The 21,304-nt window shown below is 36.7% G+C and overlaps 2 protein-coding genes across 2 annotated transcripts; one reads left to right on the top strand and one right to left on the bottom strand.

The window, feature by feature from the left end:
* The first annotated feature begins 1,838 nt into the window (after positions 1 to 1,838).
* On the top strand, positions 1,839 to 12,701 carry LOC115447741. The gene is made up of 9 exons (XM_030174948.2): positions 1,839 to 1,969; positions 6,588 to 6,832; positions 7,584 to 7,824; positions 8,099 to 8,251; positions 8,911 to 8,967; positions 10,362 to 10,519; positions 10,846 to 11,017; positions 11,701 to 11,796; positions 12,559 to 12,701. The coding sequence occupies exons 1-9, from the start codon at positions 1,931 to 1,933 to the stop codon at positions 12,694 to 12,696; spliced, it is 1,299 nt and encodes a 432-aa protein (XP_030030808.2). The 5' UTR covers positions 1,839 to 1,930; the 3' UTR covers positions 12,697 to 12,701.
* An 843-nt stretch (positions 12,702 to 13,544) lies between these two features.
* On the bottom strand, positions 13,545 to 20,592 carry LOC119188480. The gene is made up of 6 exons (XM_037447704.1): positions 20,186 to 20,592; positions 18,619 to 18,787; positions 17,179 to 17,920; positions 16,380 to 16,541; positions 15,570 to 15,757; positions 13,545 to 15,250 (listed from the first exon to the last, which is right to left on the bottom strand). The coding sequence occupies exons 1-6, from the start codon at positions 20,253 to 20,255 to the stop codon at positions 14,935 to 14,937; spliced, it is 1,647 nt and encodes a 548-aa protein (XP_037303601.1). The 5' UTR covers positions 20,256 to 20,592; the 3' UTR covers positions 13,545 to 14,934.
* Between the last annotated feature and the right edge of the window lie 712 nt (positions 20,593 to 21,304).

Genomic DNA, 21,304 nt, shown 5'->3' with positions numbered 1-21,304 from the left:
CGATTCCAATCGTTTTGTGACAACCAACATCATTTGGGTAAAGAATTTTCGGTATAAAAAATATTTTTCATTAACATTGAGTTTTGTTTATATGTATTTGGAATCAGTATTTCTTTGGTTTTGGACCTAGAATAAAATTTCGAAAATAAATATCCCTAAGTTAGTTAGTTTTCGACCATCGAATTATATTTAAAAAATATGCGATGTAATTGATGCTGCAAGCTCGCTACCCTGAGCGTTATTTTCAAGTTCCTAATTTAACACACGCCATTCACATACTTTTGCAAGGTTTGGAACTGGAGCGAAATAATTGTTTTGTGGACTTATTAATTATTTATTTTACACACTAGGTTGCAAACAAACAATATTCACCTTATTTAAATAATGTTGCCAACCTCTTTTGTATAAACATTTACCCTATTATTCATAGGCGTTATTTATCTAAGGACGGAGCATTGCTGTGATAACAAGTCTGTTTCTCAGTGCTGACGACACGGCAATCTTCGCAGTGGGTAGACATAGGGCCGTTGTGATTGGCTAATCTATACTATTATATAAAGCTGAAGAGTTTGTTTGTTTGTTTGAACGCGCTAATCTCAGGAACTACCGGTCCAAACTGAAAAATTCTTTTTGCGTTGGATAGCCCTATGTTCGTGGAGTGCTATAGGCTATATATCATCACGCTATACCCAATAGGAGCGGAGCAGTAATGCCTAATCTCAGGAACTACCGGTCCGAACTGAAAAATTCTTTTTGCGTTGGATAGCCCTTTGTTCGTGGAGTGCTATAGGCTATATATCATCACGCTATACCCAATAGGAGCAGAGCAGTAATGGCTAATCTCAGGAACTACCGGTTCGAACTAAAAAAATCATTTTGTTTTGGATAGCCCTTTGTTCGTGAAGTGCTATAGGCTATATATCATCACGATATGACCAATAGGAGCAGAGCAGTAATGGCTAATCTCAGAAACTAGGAGTTTGAACTGAATAATTCTTTTTGTGTTGGATAGCCCTTTGTTCCTGGAATGCTATAGGCTATATATATCATCACGCTATGCCCCATAGGAGCGGAGCAGTAATCGCTAATCTCAGGAACTACCGGTTCGAAATGAAAAATTTGTTTGTGTTGGATAGCCCTTTGTTCCTGGAGTGCTATAGGTTATATATCGTCACGCTATGACCAATAGGAGCGGAGCAGTAATGAAACATGATGCAAAAACGGGGACAATTTATTAGTTTTGAGAGCTTCTGTTGCGTGCGCTGCGTAAACGGTTAAAGTTATGCAACAATAATGTATGACGGGATTGTTCCTCTTAAAAAGTTCTACAAAAATATATCATAAAACAAAGTTCCCCGCTGCATCGGTCTGCCCGAACGTGTTAAACTCAAAAACTACCCAACGTATTAGGATAAAATTTGGTATGGAGACAGTTTCAGACCCTGGGAAGAACGTAGGCTCCCGGGAAACTACTACTTTTATAATGGAAAACTTTAGCCTGAAAAACTTTATAACGCGGGTGGAGCCGCGGGCAAAAGCTAGTATTGAGATATAAATTGAATCTAGTTCGCTGTCTGATAAAAAAAGCTGAACAAACAGCAAGCTGTCAGATAAACAAAGGTGAGAAACAGACTTGTTAACACAGCAATGCTTCGTTCTTAAATAAATAACGTTTAGGGAAAAGGGTGTTAATACCTAAACACACCATAACCAAAGAGAATTTAAGTGAATACTCTAAAAGGCATATTCAAGTACATTCTATCTTACTTCTACTCCTATCAATACTCAGATATCAATATAATATCATAAATAATAGAGGAAAATCAGGCTGACACGAATGACACCAAATGACACATTGTATGCCAAAATGCCATGATCGAAAGGATAATAAATCTATAATATTCGGAAGGAAAATTACCATGAAGTTGAAATGATCTTATTCATACCGTTCAGTTTTTTATGGATAATGGCGAGTAATTCATTTTTATTACATTTACTTGAGTTTTCTGGATTTAATAGTGAGGATCATATCAATGGTAGGTAGATAAAATTACCTTCCTACTTTTGGTATGGAATTTAGTTTGCATTTGTAGCGTCATATTTATTAGTATAATTCATATAATTTACTCATTACATTTTATTTATATTTGTACAATGTATATTTACCTACACAGAATAAAATTACAATATTTATGATAGTCTTCGTGTAAACATGGGAGGTGCACAATCCAAGGGCAGGCCCCTGACTTTTCTAAAGCTATGCGTTTATTTGTGAATTATCGCCTGCTTTAGAAAAATATAGGGAGGAAACCTGTATACCTGAAAAAATTAATAAGAATTTTGAGGGTAGTCGATTCTGCCAATCCGCACTAGGCCATTGTGGTAAATTAAGGTGTAGAGGAGGCCAGTGCCCAGCAGTGGGATAGTATATAATACAGGGCTGATATACTCATGCGAGTACCTATTCATACGGAGGCAGAGGTCAGCTGCCTAGTATAAAATTGTGACAGCCAATAAAAAATAACTGATTTGCCTTCTCTGAACTAAATTGATTTCCTTCCTTCCTCTGCGTCAAATGCTTGTAATTCACGATTACCTTTATACCAGACTATTCTTCATGAACATGTGTATGCATGAAACATGCGTAACATAAAAAAAGTTAATATATACAGTAACATTAGTAGTAAAGGGCCAGTATGTTGATGTAATTTCATTTTTCGCGCCATAAACCCGGCGCGTGATGTCGTTGCGCGGATTACCAGAGTAATGTGGCTAATGTTAATAAAGGATTGTTTCCTCCAAGGATGTTTCTTTGGAAAAGGTTATTCTTGCTAAATGCCTACATTTTTATTAATAACTTTTACGGAAGAGACAAATGAGAAAACACAAAAGAGGATAGAAATATTTTAAAATAAAAATGATATTATATACTTAGCTACATTTATTGTACTTACGAACTAGCTGAAAATATTGGTCAATTTTGAGATATTATATCTGTGCAGCATGAACTTAACGTTTATGGTTATACGAAAAATAATAACTATTAATAAATTAATAATCAAATCAATCCACATTGTTTCAAAGATATTGAGGAATCATTCGTGTAAACTCCCATAAAAATAAGGGGTAACCTTTACAACAAAAAATTATTAAGGCATAAGGGTCTCCAATTTTTCCATTATAACAGAGTCTTGATCCTTAAGAGCAAGATTTGCCAGGGCCCGTTTCACGTGCTAGTAACACCACTGACTACAAATATAGGCGAATCTGTTTATAAACCTTTCAACATAATGATAACATAAGTAACGAGGTGTAACATAGAATTTACTAATTGCGTAAGGAAACCGTACGTCAGCCACACTTTATAACCGTAATAACTGCCGCCGCGCGATAGATAGACTATTAAAATCATCCGCCATAGCGCCGCGTAAAATTTTAAACCCTTAACCCTTTTATGGTGTGTCTTTAGAACACCTGCGTCAGTGTTATGGAAATTGACCTTTTTAATTTTAGTAATTGCTTTATAGGGAACAGAATTAACGTGTGTAGAAAAATATTTTATTATATTACGCACGACTGTTCTATTATGCGTTAAGTAATCTTATTTTTACATGTTTCTTTACTATGGTTTATGGTATAATAGCCGGCAAATAACTTGTTTTTTTTTAAATAAAACTATTTTTCAGTATTTAGCCGCGGTTTTTTATATTATAATTTCTCCCGACGTTCGAAGACATGGAGGGAATGGGGTATTGGTCGTCCGAAAAGTCAAAGTTACAATCTCTACCTACATTTTACAATTATAGAAAATTTTTTTTTAGCTGTTGACGATCTACGTAGCTTGAGTTCACAGTGTCTTGAAGTCTGACAGCCGGTGTTTTGGGTTCCAATTTAATTAAATGTGGAACAAGGTTCTTGTCTTTTGATTTTTTGTTAAGTGCTATCCTGACATTTAAAAAAGCGCCCTTCAGGGACTAGTGTGCCTCCCAATAGCGTTATTGCTTTGGCGGTAGCCTAAGTAAGTTATTTTTTTATTTCTTAGGCATTTATGTCGCAATATGTAATCAATAAAGAAATGTGTTTGTCGGTATAAAACATTTAACATATTAAGTGTGGTAAAATGCACGTATTATCATGTTTTCATCAAGGTGTGTACACTTCGTATAAGCGAAATGTTATCTAATTTCTCGCAAATTTACTAGGGTTGACGCAAAAATAAGATGTGCCAGAGCAAAATTTATACACGTAATAAAGTCCCTGCGGACCGCTAGCATCCTATTTGTGTCTGATGGGCCATTAAGCATTTTTACGATGTAAATTTGTTTAGTTGTACGCAGGTGGGAGAGATGGGGTGTTAGTGGGGCCCTTGTTCTGTCAAGGGTGTGGGAACGGGTTTTGTAAATAGTTTTTAGATTGTAATTTGTATTCATTGCTATCTCTATGGAGTCATTAGGTACATTTTATGTTGCGATAGTTCAAATTAGGATAGTCAGTGGTTGTTGCTGTTTTTGTGTATGTAGAAAAGCAGAAAATAGCAGATCATTCAAAAATAAATGCACAGTAAAATTAATCAATGGCTTAATTTGCGTAACATTGCTATGAAGGTTGCTGTCAATGATTTTTAATCAGGGGAATATTGCAAGTTCTCATTCGTAGAGTATGATCATAGCTGATACAGGATTAGGTGTCTATATATCTCCAAGATGCGTGCTTGAGTGCGACACTCAAGTTGGGTACAATTTGTCCGTTCACAGCCGACTGTGATTGGTGTACTTCATTTGAATCACGTTTAGTCTCCGGAACGCACGCGTGGCGTCTAGCGAATGGGTTGATGCGGTTAATTATGATCTAAGTTTAGTGCCTCTTAAGTGCGCCTTGGGGTTTACTCGTATGGGATTTATGTCGTGACGTATTGGTCAGGGTTTTAAAGTGTTTTGTATTTTGTGACGCTTCAAAAAAGAAATTAGGTTTACATTTTTTTAGAATTTACACACACATTGTCACTTTTAGGGGTAGGCAGAGGCATAACAACAACGCACTTTTCGCCGTCTTCCGTTGCATGATTTGATATGGGGCGAGCCCGTCATCATAGATATTGGGTGCTAATTCTAGACTCCGGGCTGATATTTAGTAAAAAAAAACCAATATCACTTTGCTCAATCCGAGGATCAAACCCGGGTTTTCAGCACCGCAGTCGTGCCGTAAAGCAACGCCATCGAGGCAATTAAATTTTAGAATGCAAATTAGTAAAAAAATATATTAATATTTCGATGTAAAAGAAGAATATGGTTTAGAGTTAAAGAAAATAATATTGAGTTAGTTTCATTATTCATGCTAATAATTTAATGTATGTATTATTTTAAAACTGAAAAATACTTGAAGCTTGCGATTTTATTGAATGGGTTAAAGTGTTTTTATTATTTCGAATACGGTTCTTGTTAAATAGTGATAAGATAATGCGAATAATAAATCTTTGGATTTAACAATTCATAATATTTCATGAAATTGCTATACAATTTTAATGAATAATATGAATTAACTAGAACTTAGAAGTGGTAGAAACCTGCTGGATGTGGGCCGTTTCTACTAGGTCGATCTGAAAATCTTAAGGCTAGGCCTACATCCAGCAGTGCATTTTCAAAGGCTAAAGAAGGAGAAAAATTTTACAATTTGAAATTTTCTATATATTTAACACGCATCATTAAAAAATAATATGTTTAAAATAAAAAAAAAAAACACAAATTACAATCAACACTCAGATACTTATATTAGTATTATAGATAGTAAAGTAGATATACATTACCTAATTAGTTTAAACTTTTACATGGTATAAGAATACTTCATGCTAGCAAAGCCGCGGGTGAAAGCTGGTGTGTATAACCGTACTACGAAATAATATAGCCCAGCATTTCGTGTGGTACATTTTCACATGATACAAATTGCCAAAAGAGAAAATGTTTCATATTTTTTTACGTAACATAAAATTTTCATAAACTCATTTATACTCATTCGGCTTTCGTGAAAGTGCGAATTGAAAAAGTTTCGTAAAAATTTCATTTCACTTACAAATAACGTGGTTCGTGGACGTCGATGTTTATTCTTATTACAGTTTTTTTACGAATGAATATACTGAAAGCAAGTTGCTCGCCTCGTTGTTAGAGTCATAACTGCCCTTAAAGTAGTAACACCACATATAATTAAATTTATCAAGTAACAATACCGTTCCGATGAATACTGATAATACTGCGCTCGTCATCCTAATGTATTGGATGTTGTCTTTTAGATCTTACCATCGAGATCCAGCGTGCCTAGATTTATTTATATACACAAAAGGTTTACAGGCGGACTAAGGGCTGGTTCATAATAGTGAATGTATTTGTAAGACAGTTCATGCATCTCTTTTCTTTGCCATTTATTTGGGAGTCTGCCTTTAGATTCGATCGCCCTATAATAATATAAATTCAACGATTCAACGATTACGTATACTTAGAAACGGTGAAATAGGACTTAGTGATAGGCATATTCGAGACATCCTTTAAGATATGCAGAAGTTACAAAAAATAATCGTATCAATACGCTTTCTTCAGACCTCAGCCCAGGTGTACTATTACCACCCGTACAACGTCTCCAGGGCCACTGTCCCCGGGATAGCGGCGTACAGATCCGCCCTGACCCTGGACTGGATAGCTGCCGAGGATTCCCGTCAGAGGGAGCTGGTCGCTGCCTTCGAGACCGAGCCCGCACCACCTATCAGAATATTAACAACTGACTGCATCATGTACGCGAGACCAGCGTCAGGCAAGATCGCTAGATTGATGCTTGAGTTACTTAAGTATGCATTTTATTTATAATTACATAGGTTCTTGAATCATTGACGTAAGGCTTTAAGCGTCACTTAATGATACGAGTTGACTCTATCCGCATCCTCAAAGAATACTTCAAAGACGTTTAGTGTATCCAGACGCATAAGTTCGGAATATTATAATTTTGCTTGGTTAACTGAAGTAAAGTCGTATCTCAATATTACTCAATCATAGCGCTCCGTTCCATCATGCCTATGTACTGAAGACTTTCACGTCCAGCACTCAAAACCGTTGTTTTTTTTAATAATATGGCGTTGTTCTGTATTTAATTCAGTAGCGTTTGTGAATACTTTACATTAAAAATCTACAAGTCACATACCACCGGTGAACTTTTATAGTATTTATCTATTTTGAGAATTATGGACCGGCATTTGGGATTTATTTCATCTCGTTGCAAGTTTGACGTCCTAAATTTGTTTCCAGAGTCGTATAGTAAAAATTACGACTAGCTTTTTTAGTTAAAATAACAGACGATTAATAAAATCAACAAAGATTAACAAAGTTGCTAAGTCGATTTAAAGTTGTGCACTATTGTATTTTGCATACTTTTCGTCGTCATTTACGCTCGCATTATGATAATTGCACTGGAAACTTTGAATGAGATAACTTATCTCGAATGTTAATTCAAGACTTCAGGCTATTCAAACTTCTTGCTGATACAAAGTTGTTTTATAAAAAAACGAGTATATTTTTAAATTACAATTTGTTCGAACGTTCTAGAAATCTGGAAGGTGATGAAGGTACAATTGTAACAGAACTTATCCAGGCGCTCGTCAGGAGTAAGTTGCTTGTAGAGACATCGGTGCTAGAGTCGGAGCCGGATTTGGAGGCGCTGGTGAAGACTCCAGATGTGATGATGGGGGAGCCACACACCACCTTCCCGAGGATATTGGCTATGACGTGGCTAGCAGTAACAGATCCGTCTACTACCAAGAAGTATGGATGGTGTCCGGTAACTAAGGTATATCATGCAATTTTCCTTTTGTGGGGTAGGCAGTAGTGTACCATTTCTCTTCATTAAGTGTTATGTAATGGGGGTTAAGCCTATTTCTGTCTACCAGCCCAAACCCAGACTCTGGGATTATACTGAGCAGAAAAACGACTTCGTTAAGATTAAATTAAGGTTACTTTTATCTGAAAATTAATTGTATGTATGTATATAAAAAAAATGGTATATAAAGATGTTACTCCATATAAAATAAATCTAAAATATTTATAATTAACACCTGATGCAGATAAACAAATATCTGGCGTCAACGAAGTCGATGAACGTGGCGAAACACATGCGCGCCCTGGAGCCTATAGTGGCGCGAGCGAGATACATCATGGAGGAGTTCATACAGCACGTGACGCCGCTCAACATGTACGAGAAGGAGGCTGGCAAGAGGGTAATATTGCTCATGGTTTCATTCCCACAGAGGTACACGAAGGAGACGCTGCTGACATTTGTGTTCACCGTACACAAAGTGTAAATCCCATAATAATGACCCACATAAGTATGTCGCGTTCCGGGATCAGTCTACCCCGTTTCAAATATGGCGGCTTAATTACGTCGATTGGCCAGGGGAAAATATTCGTCAGTCATCACTTATCAGGACCCTACTAAACTTACCATCAGATATAGTGAGGTCACTTTGCAGTACCTTTATCAAAGCAATTGCTACACAAAAGGGTGAGTGATAGGCCGGCATAATTGTGTAGATTGGCAAAGGATAATTGTCCCTCGTATATTGATACTCTATCTGGACGCCACTTCACACACGGCGGCTGTGGAAACACTTTGTCTTCATGAAAAGGCAACTGATACATAAAAGGAGAATTAAGGAAATTAGCGATTTCTATTGAATAGTAAGGATGTGTGACCGCCGATTGCCCGATAACATGGCCTACCATCCATGTTTCTGTTTTTTTTCTTTGGTATTGTAATGCAAAAACGTATTTTTTTTTAAATTCTATTATTATAATTTTTTCATCAGTTACCATGTGTTAAAGCTTATGTAGCAATAAACCTATTTACTATAAGAATGATAATTTGTTCTTTTGGCAGAGGGAATCAAAGAACAGAAACTACAAAATGGAAGGTCAAAAAGAGAATCGAGTAACGGTTAGTTCTTTCTATTCGTTAAATTACAGTTTACTAGGTATTTCTCCTAAAAGCGAGAGTTCGTCAAGGTAGGTGCCAAAATATTGATTGTTGCTGCGATCAAGTGTGTAAGCATTGGAGTATTTTGATTTGAAAGTTATTGTGGCCTGGGTATTATGAAATATTAAAGTTACAATTTGTCATTTCATTTTTTTACTTTTTTGCCTTTATTATTGGGACATATTTTAGTTAAGAAATATAGAGAAGGGCTCAAAATGTGAATTATGTTTTCAGGGTCATCCTTTAGGTCAACTTCATTCCCCCACCACGAAGTTAGCAGAAATGAACAGATTCCCCGACATTTTTGATAAAAATATAAGTGCTGCCAGCGATATGTTTTGTGTTTCCTTCAAGGTTTTGTTTGTGTTTATTGTTTTTCTAATATAAAAATTTATTTTTTTTGATATTTGGTTTCATTACGACGGCAACGCATTACTTCTTTGCCCAAAGCACAATTTTGGCTACGCTGCAAACACCAGAAAATCCATTGAAATAAAACTATTTTTCGGATTTTATGTCGCAGTTTTTATGTTACTTTTTATAATATAAAAACCCCGATTAAATTCGCAAAAAAGTTTATTTTCAATGTTTCACTTTCGCGTAAACATAAGAAACCAGAAAACTTGTTATCAATTGTTGGTCCCAACAATGGTTGAACCATATAGATATTATAGGCTTCCTTGCAGCTAATCTGAGCGGTTCAATTCTTGCTGCTACTAATTAGACCTTCTTTCTATTATTAATTATACAACATTGAGCAAAACATTGGCACTAGCCAAAGTGTGATTTGGGAAACTTCGTACACCACTTTGGTACTTTGTCTCTAACACGGAAGCATAGATAATAAAAAAAAGTATGTATAGCTGTTCAGACATTGTCATTTTTGATAAGACTGTCAAAAATATCAATTATGATAATATTTTAGTTTCTTTTCCAAATGCATGTAAAACAGAAATTAACATGAGTGTTCGTGAAGTCTTGAGATGGAATCCAAATTATTTCATGTCCTCGTGTGGTTTACAATTGTGGTAAATTTCTTTAGTTGTTTTGGACTCTTGTTAACTATCAAGTATTTATGATTAGATCTTATATTCTTCAAATCGACACGCAGTAATGTGTAAACACTGTTGTATTTTGGTCAAAAGGACATTGTAGCCCAGCCAGTCACATCACTTGTTGTAAGTTTACTTCACAGTAAGCCTACAGCCACTCGTTAACAGTAGTAAGATACTCTAGAACAGGCTTTTGTATCACAAAATTACATACCTTCATTACACGTGGCGTTGAATGATACGGGAAATCTGATTAGACTTTATTAATCGGAGGTATCATATATTTACTAATAAATACTGCAGTGGCCGTCTGTGTGCGTGGATACGGAGCTAGAGCCAGACTTGTCAGAAGACCGCTGGGTGTTCAGGAACTCCAAGCGGCAGGAGACGAATGAAGCCTGCTCCGCCGTGCGACCGACCGCCAGGGACATTGTGAGACGTGTCTATGCTATAATGCCTTAGTAAGTTCACTATCTGCGATCTGGATTTTATTTCTGCCTTCCGAAATTCCCATTCTTCTTATTTGAGGCAGCGCATCTATTTTGTCTGTGTTATTAAATTTGTTTCCTTTTAGGGTCACGTCTCGATGGGATATTAACGTCTTCTTATTCTAAGCACTCTGTCTGCTTGTTCGTTCGTTGAGAGCCCTTTTTTGTAGACTGTATCACAAGTAGTGAGAGAATATTTTGATACACTATACAAAATAAATTTTACTACTATGGAATAATATAAATAATGAGAAATCTCCCAGTGCGCGCGTATGTGACCAGTTTGTTTGTATTTCCAGTTTTGATAAGGACCATTCGAACGCAGCGTTCTTGCATAAGCTGCGAGGCACTGTGTACAGCATGTCGGAGGGAGCCGATCTGCTAGACAGAGAGGCCGCATTCTACGCCGCCGTCCTCTCGCCGGTCGTCTTCCTGCAGCAGTACAGGGACACATGGTGTTTGTTGGAACGGGTACGGAAGACTGTGTATGGTTATCGTCAATTAGGCTCGTCTAACGAGTTTATTATGCTATACATTAACTTTAAGACTGCATCTGTTAAGAAGTCACCGCGGTTCGCCGTTCGGAATTATCGCGCATACAATATAACTTGACTTGATTTGGCACACTTCGTTTCTGTTAATGCTAGCCTTTATAAAGCAGCGAATAAGAAGCGTCGATAGCCTTGTAAAAGTAAAGGCACCCAATTCAGACTTTTCTAAAATCATGTGTACATTCTTCGTGAATTATCGCTTGCTTTAACGGTAAAAGAAATCGTGAGGAAACCTGCATACCTTAGTAGTTCTCTATAAGAAGGGTATGTGAAATCGTTCAATCCGCACTAGGCCAACTGGTGGACTAAGGCCTAAACCCTCTTAGTAGTAGAGAAGGTCCATGCTCAGCAGTGGAACAGTATTTAATACTGGGTTTTTATAAAGCTTCTAAGAATTGAATGACGATGTGACTAAGCCGCTAGTCTGATTGTTATTGCCACGGGTGTTCATAAATAGCAGCGATGGCATTTACTTTGCTCTACATCATGATACAGCAGGTTTTAAGGCTTATAATCTATATTTTTACCGACCGTAATAGTTTTCTACAACCACCATAACTAGAACCACCATATAGTATTATTTTTCTCCATATTCCTTTTTAGTTCCACAGAGCGTTGCGTCTGTACCAGATCTCACATCCGACAGAGAAAAGGTCAGCGTTGAAACTATTGCAGAATCTTAGAGCTGTCAATCAAAAGGTGATAAAATATGTCTTTTATACACACGAAAAGGATAACCAAAATTTTATAAGTTTTCTAATCCGAGATAAGAGATATCCAAGATCTTAATTTACGCTCCATATGGCGGAATCTCGTCTTTAGTACATAAAGGAACCGAATGATTGATTGATTCCCTCCTAGCTGAATTTCGGTCACGGCGGCCTCTCAACTGAGATCAGCCAGATAGTATATAGACATTATAGTGCACAAGTATTGCGCAACACACAGGTGTACTCTCGATTCCTTTACTCTCATAGTCAGAGAGAGATCAGGCGCAGGACCAATGGCTTTACGTCCTTTGAAAAAATTAAACTATTTTTCGAATTTTATTGTGGCCTTTGACTTGGCCAGCCTTCGTCTCCCCCGTGACTAAGAAGGCTGCAAAGTCTTCGAAAATTCGGGAGAAAATCAAAGTATATAAACCGCGATAAAATTCGAAAAATAGTTTATAATGTCTATTATTCGCGTAAACATAAGAAATCATTAAGAGCATAAATAAGATCGGTGAAATGCGCTCTAGTTGCAGCTCTTAATTCTTCCAAGATGAAGTCGTGAGTTTGTTGTATATTATTAATAAACCGCAGCGGCGAAGGGTCCATATAATCCGATTCCTTTCAGCTTCCCTTTTGTAACTTATGTAAAATCTAATTATCATTAGAACTATTAGTTCTTGTATTAAGTCGTGTCGGGTTCCCTTTTGGAAATGTTCACCCTTCACCGATAATAAGCTAATATTTTCAGATTCGTTCGTTCGTGTTCGACCTGCCCGGGCCGGCGCTGTTCACCCGCCCTCCCTCGCCGACGGAACCCGACGACGATGAGTTATACGACAAGAAGGACATCAAGTATCTCAAAGAGTTGATTAAAAATCTCGGATAGCGTTATTGTGTTTCTTTTTTAATTTAAATGAATGACTAGTCGATAAATGGCAAGTTTTGTCCCTTAATGGAACCTTACGTAGATAGTGATATGGGTATGAGAACTCCTCTAGCCACCTCTAACAGAAAAAGCCGAGCTGTTCTCTATTAATGACGGGATAAGCAAGCTGCTTACCAAAGGTTAAGATTCGTGAGTGTCGATAGACAGTGGTATTATCACCTAGAACTTCGAAGCACTGTGGGGCAAAACATTGCACACATAACCTTGAAACAATTTCTTTAAATTTTAATCTAGTTATTTCACAGCCTACATTGACCTTTAAACCGGAAAACAATTCTTGTTCATCAGCCACAAAGTAGAACAAATTAGTAAAAATAATATTTACTGGTTATAGGTATTTCGTATGCGAGAACGCGTCTGGGTAGGTACCACCGTAATGTTTATTTCTGCCACTAAGCAGCAGTGTGTATGTACTATTGTATTCCGGTTTGAAGGACATTGTAGCCAGCGTTAACATCTAGTGTCTCGAGTGACGAGCGCAGTGGAATTGTAAACTTTTGTACGGAGTTGCACTACTATTTATGGGCGGTAGTATCGCTTACCATCAGGCGAGCGGCATGCTCGTCTCGTCATTCAGACGTAATAAAAAAAAGTTGTAAGTTAAGACTAATTAGTGTTCCTTGAGATTCGTCGGTCACAGCTCGGTGTCATAAAATGCGTGAAATGGCGATCCTGGTTTACAGAAGTTGTTGAGTGGTTGTGACGGCGGGATAGTCTTTAAAAAAGCGCCATTATAAATTTTAAGGGAGCCATTAGGTATGCTTACGTTATGTAAATAATACTATGAATAGAGTATTTTCCTTATTTATTTCGACGACATATAAATACTCGGGATAACATTTTGCTTAAATTCTTTATACATTAATTTATTCAATACAAGTAAAAATAACGCGAATTCTAATTAATTTAGACGGCTTAATTATAATGTCCGTTTCAATAATATTGTTATATTTATCCTTAATCATTTTCTGTACAATTAGGTGCAAACAAAACGAATATTGCGTCGAAAATTTCATGTTTAATACTGAATTAATTTTCTTGTAGTAAGCGCGTTTGAACGCTTCTTCAAGACGCAAGGTACGCGCACATGGGCGCTGGAGGAGGATGCAAGGGGGTGCACGTGTACATGTCCGTAACAAATTACAATAGAAATAACTGAATAATAAAGGGAAAAATTAAAAAAATAATGATATTATGTAGTACCTTCTATACTGCCATGCCGAGTTCAAAAGTCGTATCTTAAAAATGAAATCGAAACAGCGATTTTTATGTCTTCAGACAGCTTAAACAAATACTTATCCAATGAACTTACCTAAATAACGGTATCTTGTTTAGAACTTGTTAAAAATAACCTTAAAAGAGTTTCTCTATCTCAATTTTACATACAAAACTATAAAACTATATTTACAAAACTTCGATTATCTCGAAATAAGGTTTCCCTTACATACCGCTTTTGCGCTTAGCACGGCAGTATAGTGTGTAGATTGCAGTTGCACCTCCCTAAAAACAATTTTACGCACGCATATTACAAACCTATTACGCATATTGCAAAAGGTCGTAGTCAAACGCGTAAGAGCACAATTAAGTTTTTTTTTATAAAATCGATGTTAGTTAACACTTATTTCAACGGGCAAGAAACGCCTGTTCTACCTCGCCAGACAGAGAGCGTGGCTTGTAATATAGCACGCTGAGAACTAAAGTGACCTAGCTTAAAATTTTTATATTTTCTGATTTTGTTTAAAAACGTGTGGTACTTTTTTTAATAGTGAAAAGCTCCAGGACGTTTGTTAGGTTCCATGTATATATTTTTATAAACTAACACGGCAAAGTGACCCCATCGCACCTGATGCTGAGTGAAGTGGGGTCCAATAGAATGTCGACCGACGAGAGATGATTACCCCTCGGTAGTCGACATAATTATGCCGGCCTGTTGCAACCGGATACACGCACTGATTCCGGAATGCGACACACTCACGTGGGCCACTTTGGCTGGTTTTAATACCTTGTACTCTTGTATATTATTTCATTTTAGTAAAAAGCCAATTTCTCAGACTTCTTTATCAAGTTTTGGGGAGATATCATTATAGGAACCAGTATGTCCAGAGCACGCGGTCACCACTCGAAGTGCATATCACACTTAGCCACGCTCTGTCTGGCGAGGGCTTGACGGAGCCTTTATTATTCAAGGTTTATATACTGCCGAAAGTTAAAATCAAACCTGTTGTAGAAAATGGCCGCCACCAGGCCACACGAAGCAATCACAACGAAAACTATCATTATGTTCAGAAGTGTATGGTCATCGCACGGGTTGTGGTAATCATTTCTTCTAAAAGAGCAACTAGTCATATCTTCACGTCGACGCTGTCTCTTATAGTGGATGGTCACTTTACCATCCATGATGGTCATTTCGGTAAAAACTTCTCGCGGGCTTTTCAAATGGACATTTACTTTGGCACCTGATGATAGTTGCTTCCGTATTTTGTTAGTTAAATTCCTGCAATATAAATTATTTATCTGTTTGCTGACAAATACAGCGTTGTTTTGGGAAAAATTCTAAGATAGAAAATATATTAATCAATTGCAATAATAGGTAATCTCAGAATATATTTCATACAGACAATATTTATTTATTTTTGGACTCATATATTACATTTACATATGTTCGACATTAGGTTAGAAATATGAAAATCACTAGGGTAAGTAATAAATGTACATATATGAACTTGTCAGATTTCGACACATGTCTAGGCGGGAATGTCTTCTTCGTTAACTATTCTCCCAGTGATAAAGCATTATTTAAAAGATTGTATTACCTAAAAAAAATTTTTCTTTCCATTTCATTGTATCGACGCCAAATTCTAGTATAAGCGGTACGAATCATTTTAATCGCCGTAATTATATTGTTCTTGTATCGTATATCATTCAAAATATGTTGAAGCGTATTGGTCATAATCTGGTTGTTTTCTGGCTCCAGAAATATGGAGTAAACGTCACCCATAGCCTAAAACAAATACGTGTTTTCATTACAAAATGGCGCAATAAGTACAGACTTACAAAAAGCGGCGATTTTAATGTTTACGCACAATTTCGTACATTTGCACTATTAAAAGATTTTTTGATTCTATAAGTTGAAGTTGGGGAAGTATGAAATCTTCGTGAATTATTTCTTGTATTAGCAAAGGAGAGCAGCTAGAAGAAAGCTACATATCTAAGAAATCTCTATGAGAATTTCGGAGCATTTAAGACCTCTGCCTATGTTATAGTTGGGGGTGGAACGGACTGCCCAGACGAATGTCCGCAGGTTCAAATCCCAAGGGCACACATCCTTAACGTTTACTAAAATGATGTGTGTATTATTGGTTAAATATCGCTTGCTTTAACGGCGAAGGAAAACATTGTGTGAAAACCTGTATACCAGAGATATTGTCTATAGGATTTTTGAGGGCGTGTGAATCTGCCAATCCGCACTAGGCCAGCGTGGTGGACTAAGGCCTAATCCCTCTCGATCTACTATGTTCCTCTCCTCAAAGACCATTGCTCAGCAGTAGAACAGTATATAATATAGGGCTAATATTATTATTATATTTGTTATATTAGACCTAAGCCAAGCATTAGCATCACACCTCAGTATCTCCTGTTAACATGAAACCTTTGAAGATCCATGACGATAGAAAATTATACCCCGTCCAAACATGTGAGGCTTGCTGTTGTAGAATTCTAGCGTTATTTTCGTCCATATTTGCGATGAACACCCTTCCGTCCGACTTTTTGAGTGATTCCAGCGCCTGTAACAAACAACTGCTGGTACACATACACAACATCATGTATTTATCCCCGAAGGGGTATGCTGAGGCCCAACCAGGGCACCCACTTTTCGCCAAGTGTGTTCCGTCCCATGATCTGATAGGGGGCGAGCCTGTCGCCATATTGGGCATAAATTCCAGACTCCGGGCTGATACTGAGCAGAAAAACTCAAATATCACTTTGCTTGACCCAGGTTTCGAACCCCGGACCTCAAAGCGCTGTCGTACCGCGCATGCAGTACAACTACGCCACCGAGGCAGTCTGCAACAGCTGCTGGTGGTGGGATATATTTTATATCCATCCAGATAACGACCACCGTATAGGTGTTGCAACCGCCATAGTGGCACACGTAAGTGCTCCGCGTTGCGGGATCAGCCTGTGTGTATCCAGTTCCAACAGCCGACATAATTGTGTCAACTGCCGAGGGGTAATCATCTCTGGTTGGTCAATTTATTGTTGGACTCCATTCCACTTACCATCAGGTGCAGTGGGGTCACTTTGCCGCGCACATATAAAAACACTGCAAAAGGATAGATGTATCGAAAGAATTTCGATACCGAAACTCCTTCGGTCTCTTTTTGTACATGGCGATTAAAGACATGTTAAAATGTGTCTTACCTCAGTAAAGTTACATCCCCTCTTGAGTGATTCATGACATTTTACAACTGTATAAGCAAATTGGTTCTCGTCAAACAGAGCCGTGACTTCTCGTTCAAATTTCTCACTATATGCTGCATTATCGGAGACGACAGCCACTCTAGTCCACCCAACACTCTTCAAAAACTCCACCAACGCAAGTTTATAATGGTCGCATTTAGTCATTGTCACGTAATTATGAATTTTAGAAATATTTTCATCATAACACGGAGCTTGATACAGCATAATCGGCACCATAATGTCGTAATCGATTTCTAAAGGTTTCGCCGTCACAACGGCTAAAAGATCTTTTTGATATATTTCAATGTCACGTTCGCAATGAGTAGAAAATTTTATATCATTTCCAACATAATGTTTGGAAACCTCATTCGGCTCGTTGTCGGTACATATGAGTATAACAAAGTTGCTTGTTGCCTTTTCTTCATGCTTTTCGACGTGACTTTTGTTAGGAAAATTTAGGACGGCGTTGTATAATTCATGATAGTCCTCTACATTTTCACTCATTAGTTTTACGGAAGGGTACGAGAATTTTTTGATTGTATTATTATTGCAAATTATATTTGGAGTGTCGAGTTTTACGACGCAAGCTTCAATTTCATATTGGGAGTGGTTTCTGTCGCCTCCATATAATAAATACTGTGAAACCTTATTGAATGCAAATTTATAGAAATCAGAAACATTTAGGTTAACGATGTAACAATTTCTGAAAAAAGAAACACGCAATTGTAGAATAAAGAACCATTTACACTTTTTGTCCTAGAATGGCAAGACTGTATAGTACTAATTAAGTCCATTAAATTCTCCGGGCTGATGGTGAGCAAGAAAACCCACAAGTATTTTACCCAACCCTGAATTCGCACTCGACACCTTAGATCAGAGGTTTCCGAACTTATTTTTCTCATAGACCACTTGCAAAATTTTGCAGGATTTTTTTGTTTGGGTTTCGTAGAGAAAGTGCATTATAACTGCCGCCTAGACATCACAGGAGGTTATGTTGGAGTCACCGTGCCACTACCGACCCCTATCATTATTATCTGCCTACATTGATAGGTGGAGTCAAACCAACATTTTAGTACCGTACTATAAAACTTGATAAATTTTCGTGGACCCCCACTTATGAATTGTGGATCCTCATTTTTTGGTCACATCTACGTAGACCCCCATGAAGTCTCCCGTGGATCCCTGGGTGTCTACCTGGACCATTTTGGGAATCAATGCCTTAGAGGGACCTCAAAATTCTAAGAGTTGTACTGCGCACGCAATTCAATTACACCACTGAGCAATTAAAAATCATAATATTTTGATTAAGTATCAAGAGTAAAATTGCTAAACATCTAAGATATAAAAACATACATTAATTTCTATATGAATCATGTAATATAAAAGATATAAGTTACTTACCGGAGCACCGTGGTTGCTGCAATAAGTCCCTGGACACCTCCAGGACATATATCATCGATAACTTCAACATCATCGGAGAATGTTTTAAATTGATTAATGTCTTGAGAGTTAGATGTATTAAGAAGTAAAATGAGTTTCTTATCTTTACAATTCTGTTTAAAGTTCTCAGCTAAAATAAGATAAATGGTTTAGAAATATATTGACATGTGAATTGCGTTGGCAACATATATAGTACAGTAATCGGCAATAAATTACTGTTGGTAGGTCTCTCATATGTGAGAGTCACCACCAGGTACCACTGCAATGTCTATTTTTGCCTCCAAGTAACAATGTGTAGGCACTGTTGTGTTCCGGTTTGAAGGACACTGTAGCCAGTGTAACTTTTGGACATAATAAGACTTAATAGTGTATGTCAGGATGACGAGTGCAGTGGAATACCAAACAATACTTTGTAATCGAAGGTGTTAGATAGTGTTTCAACTGTTTATGGGCAGTCGTATCGCTTACTATCAGGCGAACGGCAAGCTCGTCTCGTCATTCAAAGTAATAAAAAAAAAAATATTATTCATTAGGTGTAGAAAGAAATATTTGTAAGATTCGGATAATTTAGCATGCAAACAGGCCCGTATTCTAAAACGTTACTTAGTTTAATAAAGAGCAATGCTATTATAATAAGTCTGTTTCTTAGTGCTTTCAGCATGACAGTCTTCGCAATGGGGCGCTGTGATTGCCTGATATTGAAATACAACTTTGCTTCAGTTTGCTGTTAGATAAATCTGAACAAAGCCAAAGAAAACTATGAGTGACAATACTTGTTCTGTAGCACTGTGCATACTGCATACTCATAAGTCATAGTATTGTTTGTGAATACAGGTTTTACATATTTTTTTCTTTGTTATAATAACTAGATTCTTAGTAGAAAATTACAATCTAGTATAAATTCTAATCTACTAACAAGCAATACAATTCCAGCTTCATTTTCTACGTTTTAAAAGTAAAAATGTAAAATAGTGTACTCACAAATAGTGTACCTGTGTGACGTTTCTCAGTAACTTCTCGATTTTTTCTAGTTATGCATTTATGTATCTTAAAAATATACAATCATTTATGTATATCTTCGTACTATTATTAAGTAACGCATTATATACTTAGGCAGTGTGATTCATTACACGTCGGTTAGTAACAAGGCCCACTGTTCATATGTTTGCTATTTTTTGTGTTGTAATGCAAAAACATACTACAAATTTTGGTTGTTCTTTTATAATTAAATTTCATAATATGTAACGATATGTTTCAATTTAATCAAAGGTATTTGTTCATACGTTTTCAATAAAAAAATCAATCAATTCGTACGTAACACATTTTTTTGTTTGACAAGCTGACTTAAAGGTCTTTGTTCGCCTGTTTGTGCAGCATCTACTTTAAAATACTTAGTCCCTCCTAGGCCGCGGTCTATATGGCCTATTGATAAATACAACACTCCTAAGTTCTAGGCCAGTTTTAGTTGTTAGTAGTTCAGTAGTTCTATATGCTTTGTTATTGTTGCTAAAACATGAGTTTTATCTACCTTTAGTACATTTTGGAGCTAATCCATCTGCAGCACACAAAAACAAAATTATTAAACTAATAGTATACATATTTGAGTTTTACATTTGTGTTCACTTCTAGTTACATACAATAACTGAACGGGATGTTTATTTAATTTTGTTGAGGAAAAATATTTAATATTCAATATCCTCATTTGGATGATTTTTAACAAGTGACACAATACTTTATAATTAATAATACATTGTTACAATAATACATCTACATATTTTACTAGTTTCTGTTCGCGGCTTCGTCTACGTGTAAAGGTTTTCCCGGGTAAATGGCCCGTTTTATATTTGTAAAGACTACAAACATCATTGTTTAGAAAAGTGAGAGGTATATGTCCTTGGGTTTTGGACCTGCAGACAGACCTTCGTCTCAGCAAACCGTTCGAAATAAGTTAATTAAGAAATAAAAATATTTTCAATAGAAAACAGGATACATCTTTATTTTTATAATCTTTACCGAAATGAAAGCCAGGTCAAGCCGTCATATCCTTGTAAAGTACAATCTATATATATAAAAATGAATTGCTGTTCGTTAGTCTCGCTAAAACTCGAGAACGGCTGAACGGATTTATCTTATCTTGGTCTTGAATTATTCGTGGAGGTCTAGGGAAGATTTAAAAGGTGAGAAAAATTCGAATAATTGCCGGGAAAATCCTCAAAACAGCATTTTTCTATTTCCCATACAAACGTTTTCTAAATAAAATGGAGAGTCAATTTGTAATTTATTACCGCTGCATAAAGTTCAAATTCGCGTGCGCGTTGGAGGATCTAATATCGCGTTCTGAAACTCAACAAAAGTGAAAGTGAATCGCGAACGCGACAAAATTTCATAGTCTCAAAATACATAGTACATAAATAGTGGTCGGCTTCGAGAAACTCAATTTTAGCTAACTTCAGTTGTTAATATAATATATAACTCAAAGGTGACTGATAGTGATATATCAAGGAACAGCCCAAATCATTGGACGGATCGGGCTAAGACTTTACATGCATAAAGCTACTATGACGTAGGCATCCCCTAAGAAAGGATTTTGATAAATTCTACCCTTAAGGGGATAAAATAGGGGATGAAAGTTTGTATAAATGTTCTT

The sequence above is a fragment of the Manduca sexta genome, chromosome 7 (assembly GCF_014839805.1).
Source record: "Manduca sexta isolate Smith_Timp_Sample1 chromosome 7, JHU_Msex_v1.0, whole genome shotgun sequence".
Taxonomy (NCBI): Eukaryota; Metazoa; Arthropoda; class Insecta; order Lepidoptera; family Sphingidae; genus Manduca; species Manduca sexta.
This window is presented reverse-complemented; position numbering and strand designations above follow the sequence as displayed.

Excerpts from the sequence above, each read along its gene's own strand:
- LOC115447741 (XM_030174948.2), top strand. The coding sequence starts at position 1,931 with ATGATCTTATTCATACCGTTCAGTTTTTTATGGATAATG. Across the intron at positions 1,970-6,587 it reads TCAGTTTTTTATGGATAATG|ACCTCAGCCCAGGTGTACTA; the intron begins GCGAGTAATTCA and ends CGCTTTCTTCAG. Across the intron at positions 11,797-12,558 it reads TTAGAGCTGTCAATCAAAAG|ATTCGTTCGTTCGTGTTCGA; the intron begins GTGATAAAATAT and ends TAATATTTTCAG.
- LOC119188480 (XM_037447704.1), bottom strand. The coding sequence starts at position 20,255 with ATGTATACTATTAGTTTAATAATTTTGTTTTTGTGTGCTGCAGATGGA. Across the intron at positions 16,542-17,178 it reads GGGGATGTAACTTTACTGAG|GCGCTGGAATCACTCAAAAA; the intron begins GTAAGACACATT and ends TGTTTGTTACAG. Across the intron at positions 15,251-15,569 it reads GAAAGAAAAATTTTTTTTAG|GAATTTAACTAACAAAATAC; the intron begins GTAATACAATCT and ends TTTATATTGCAG.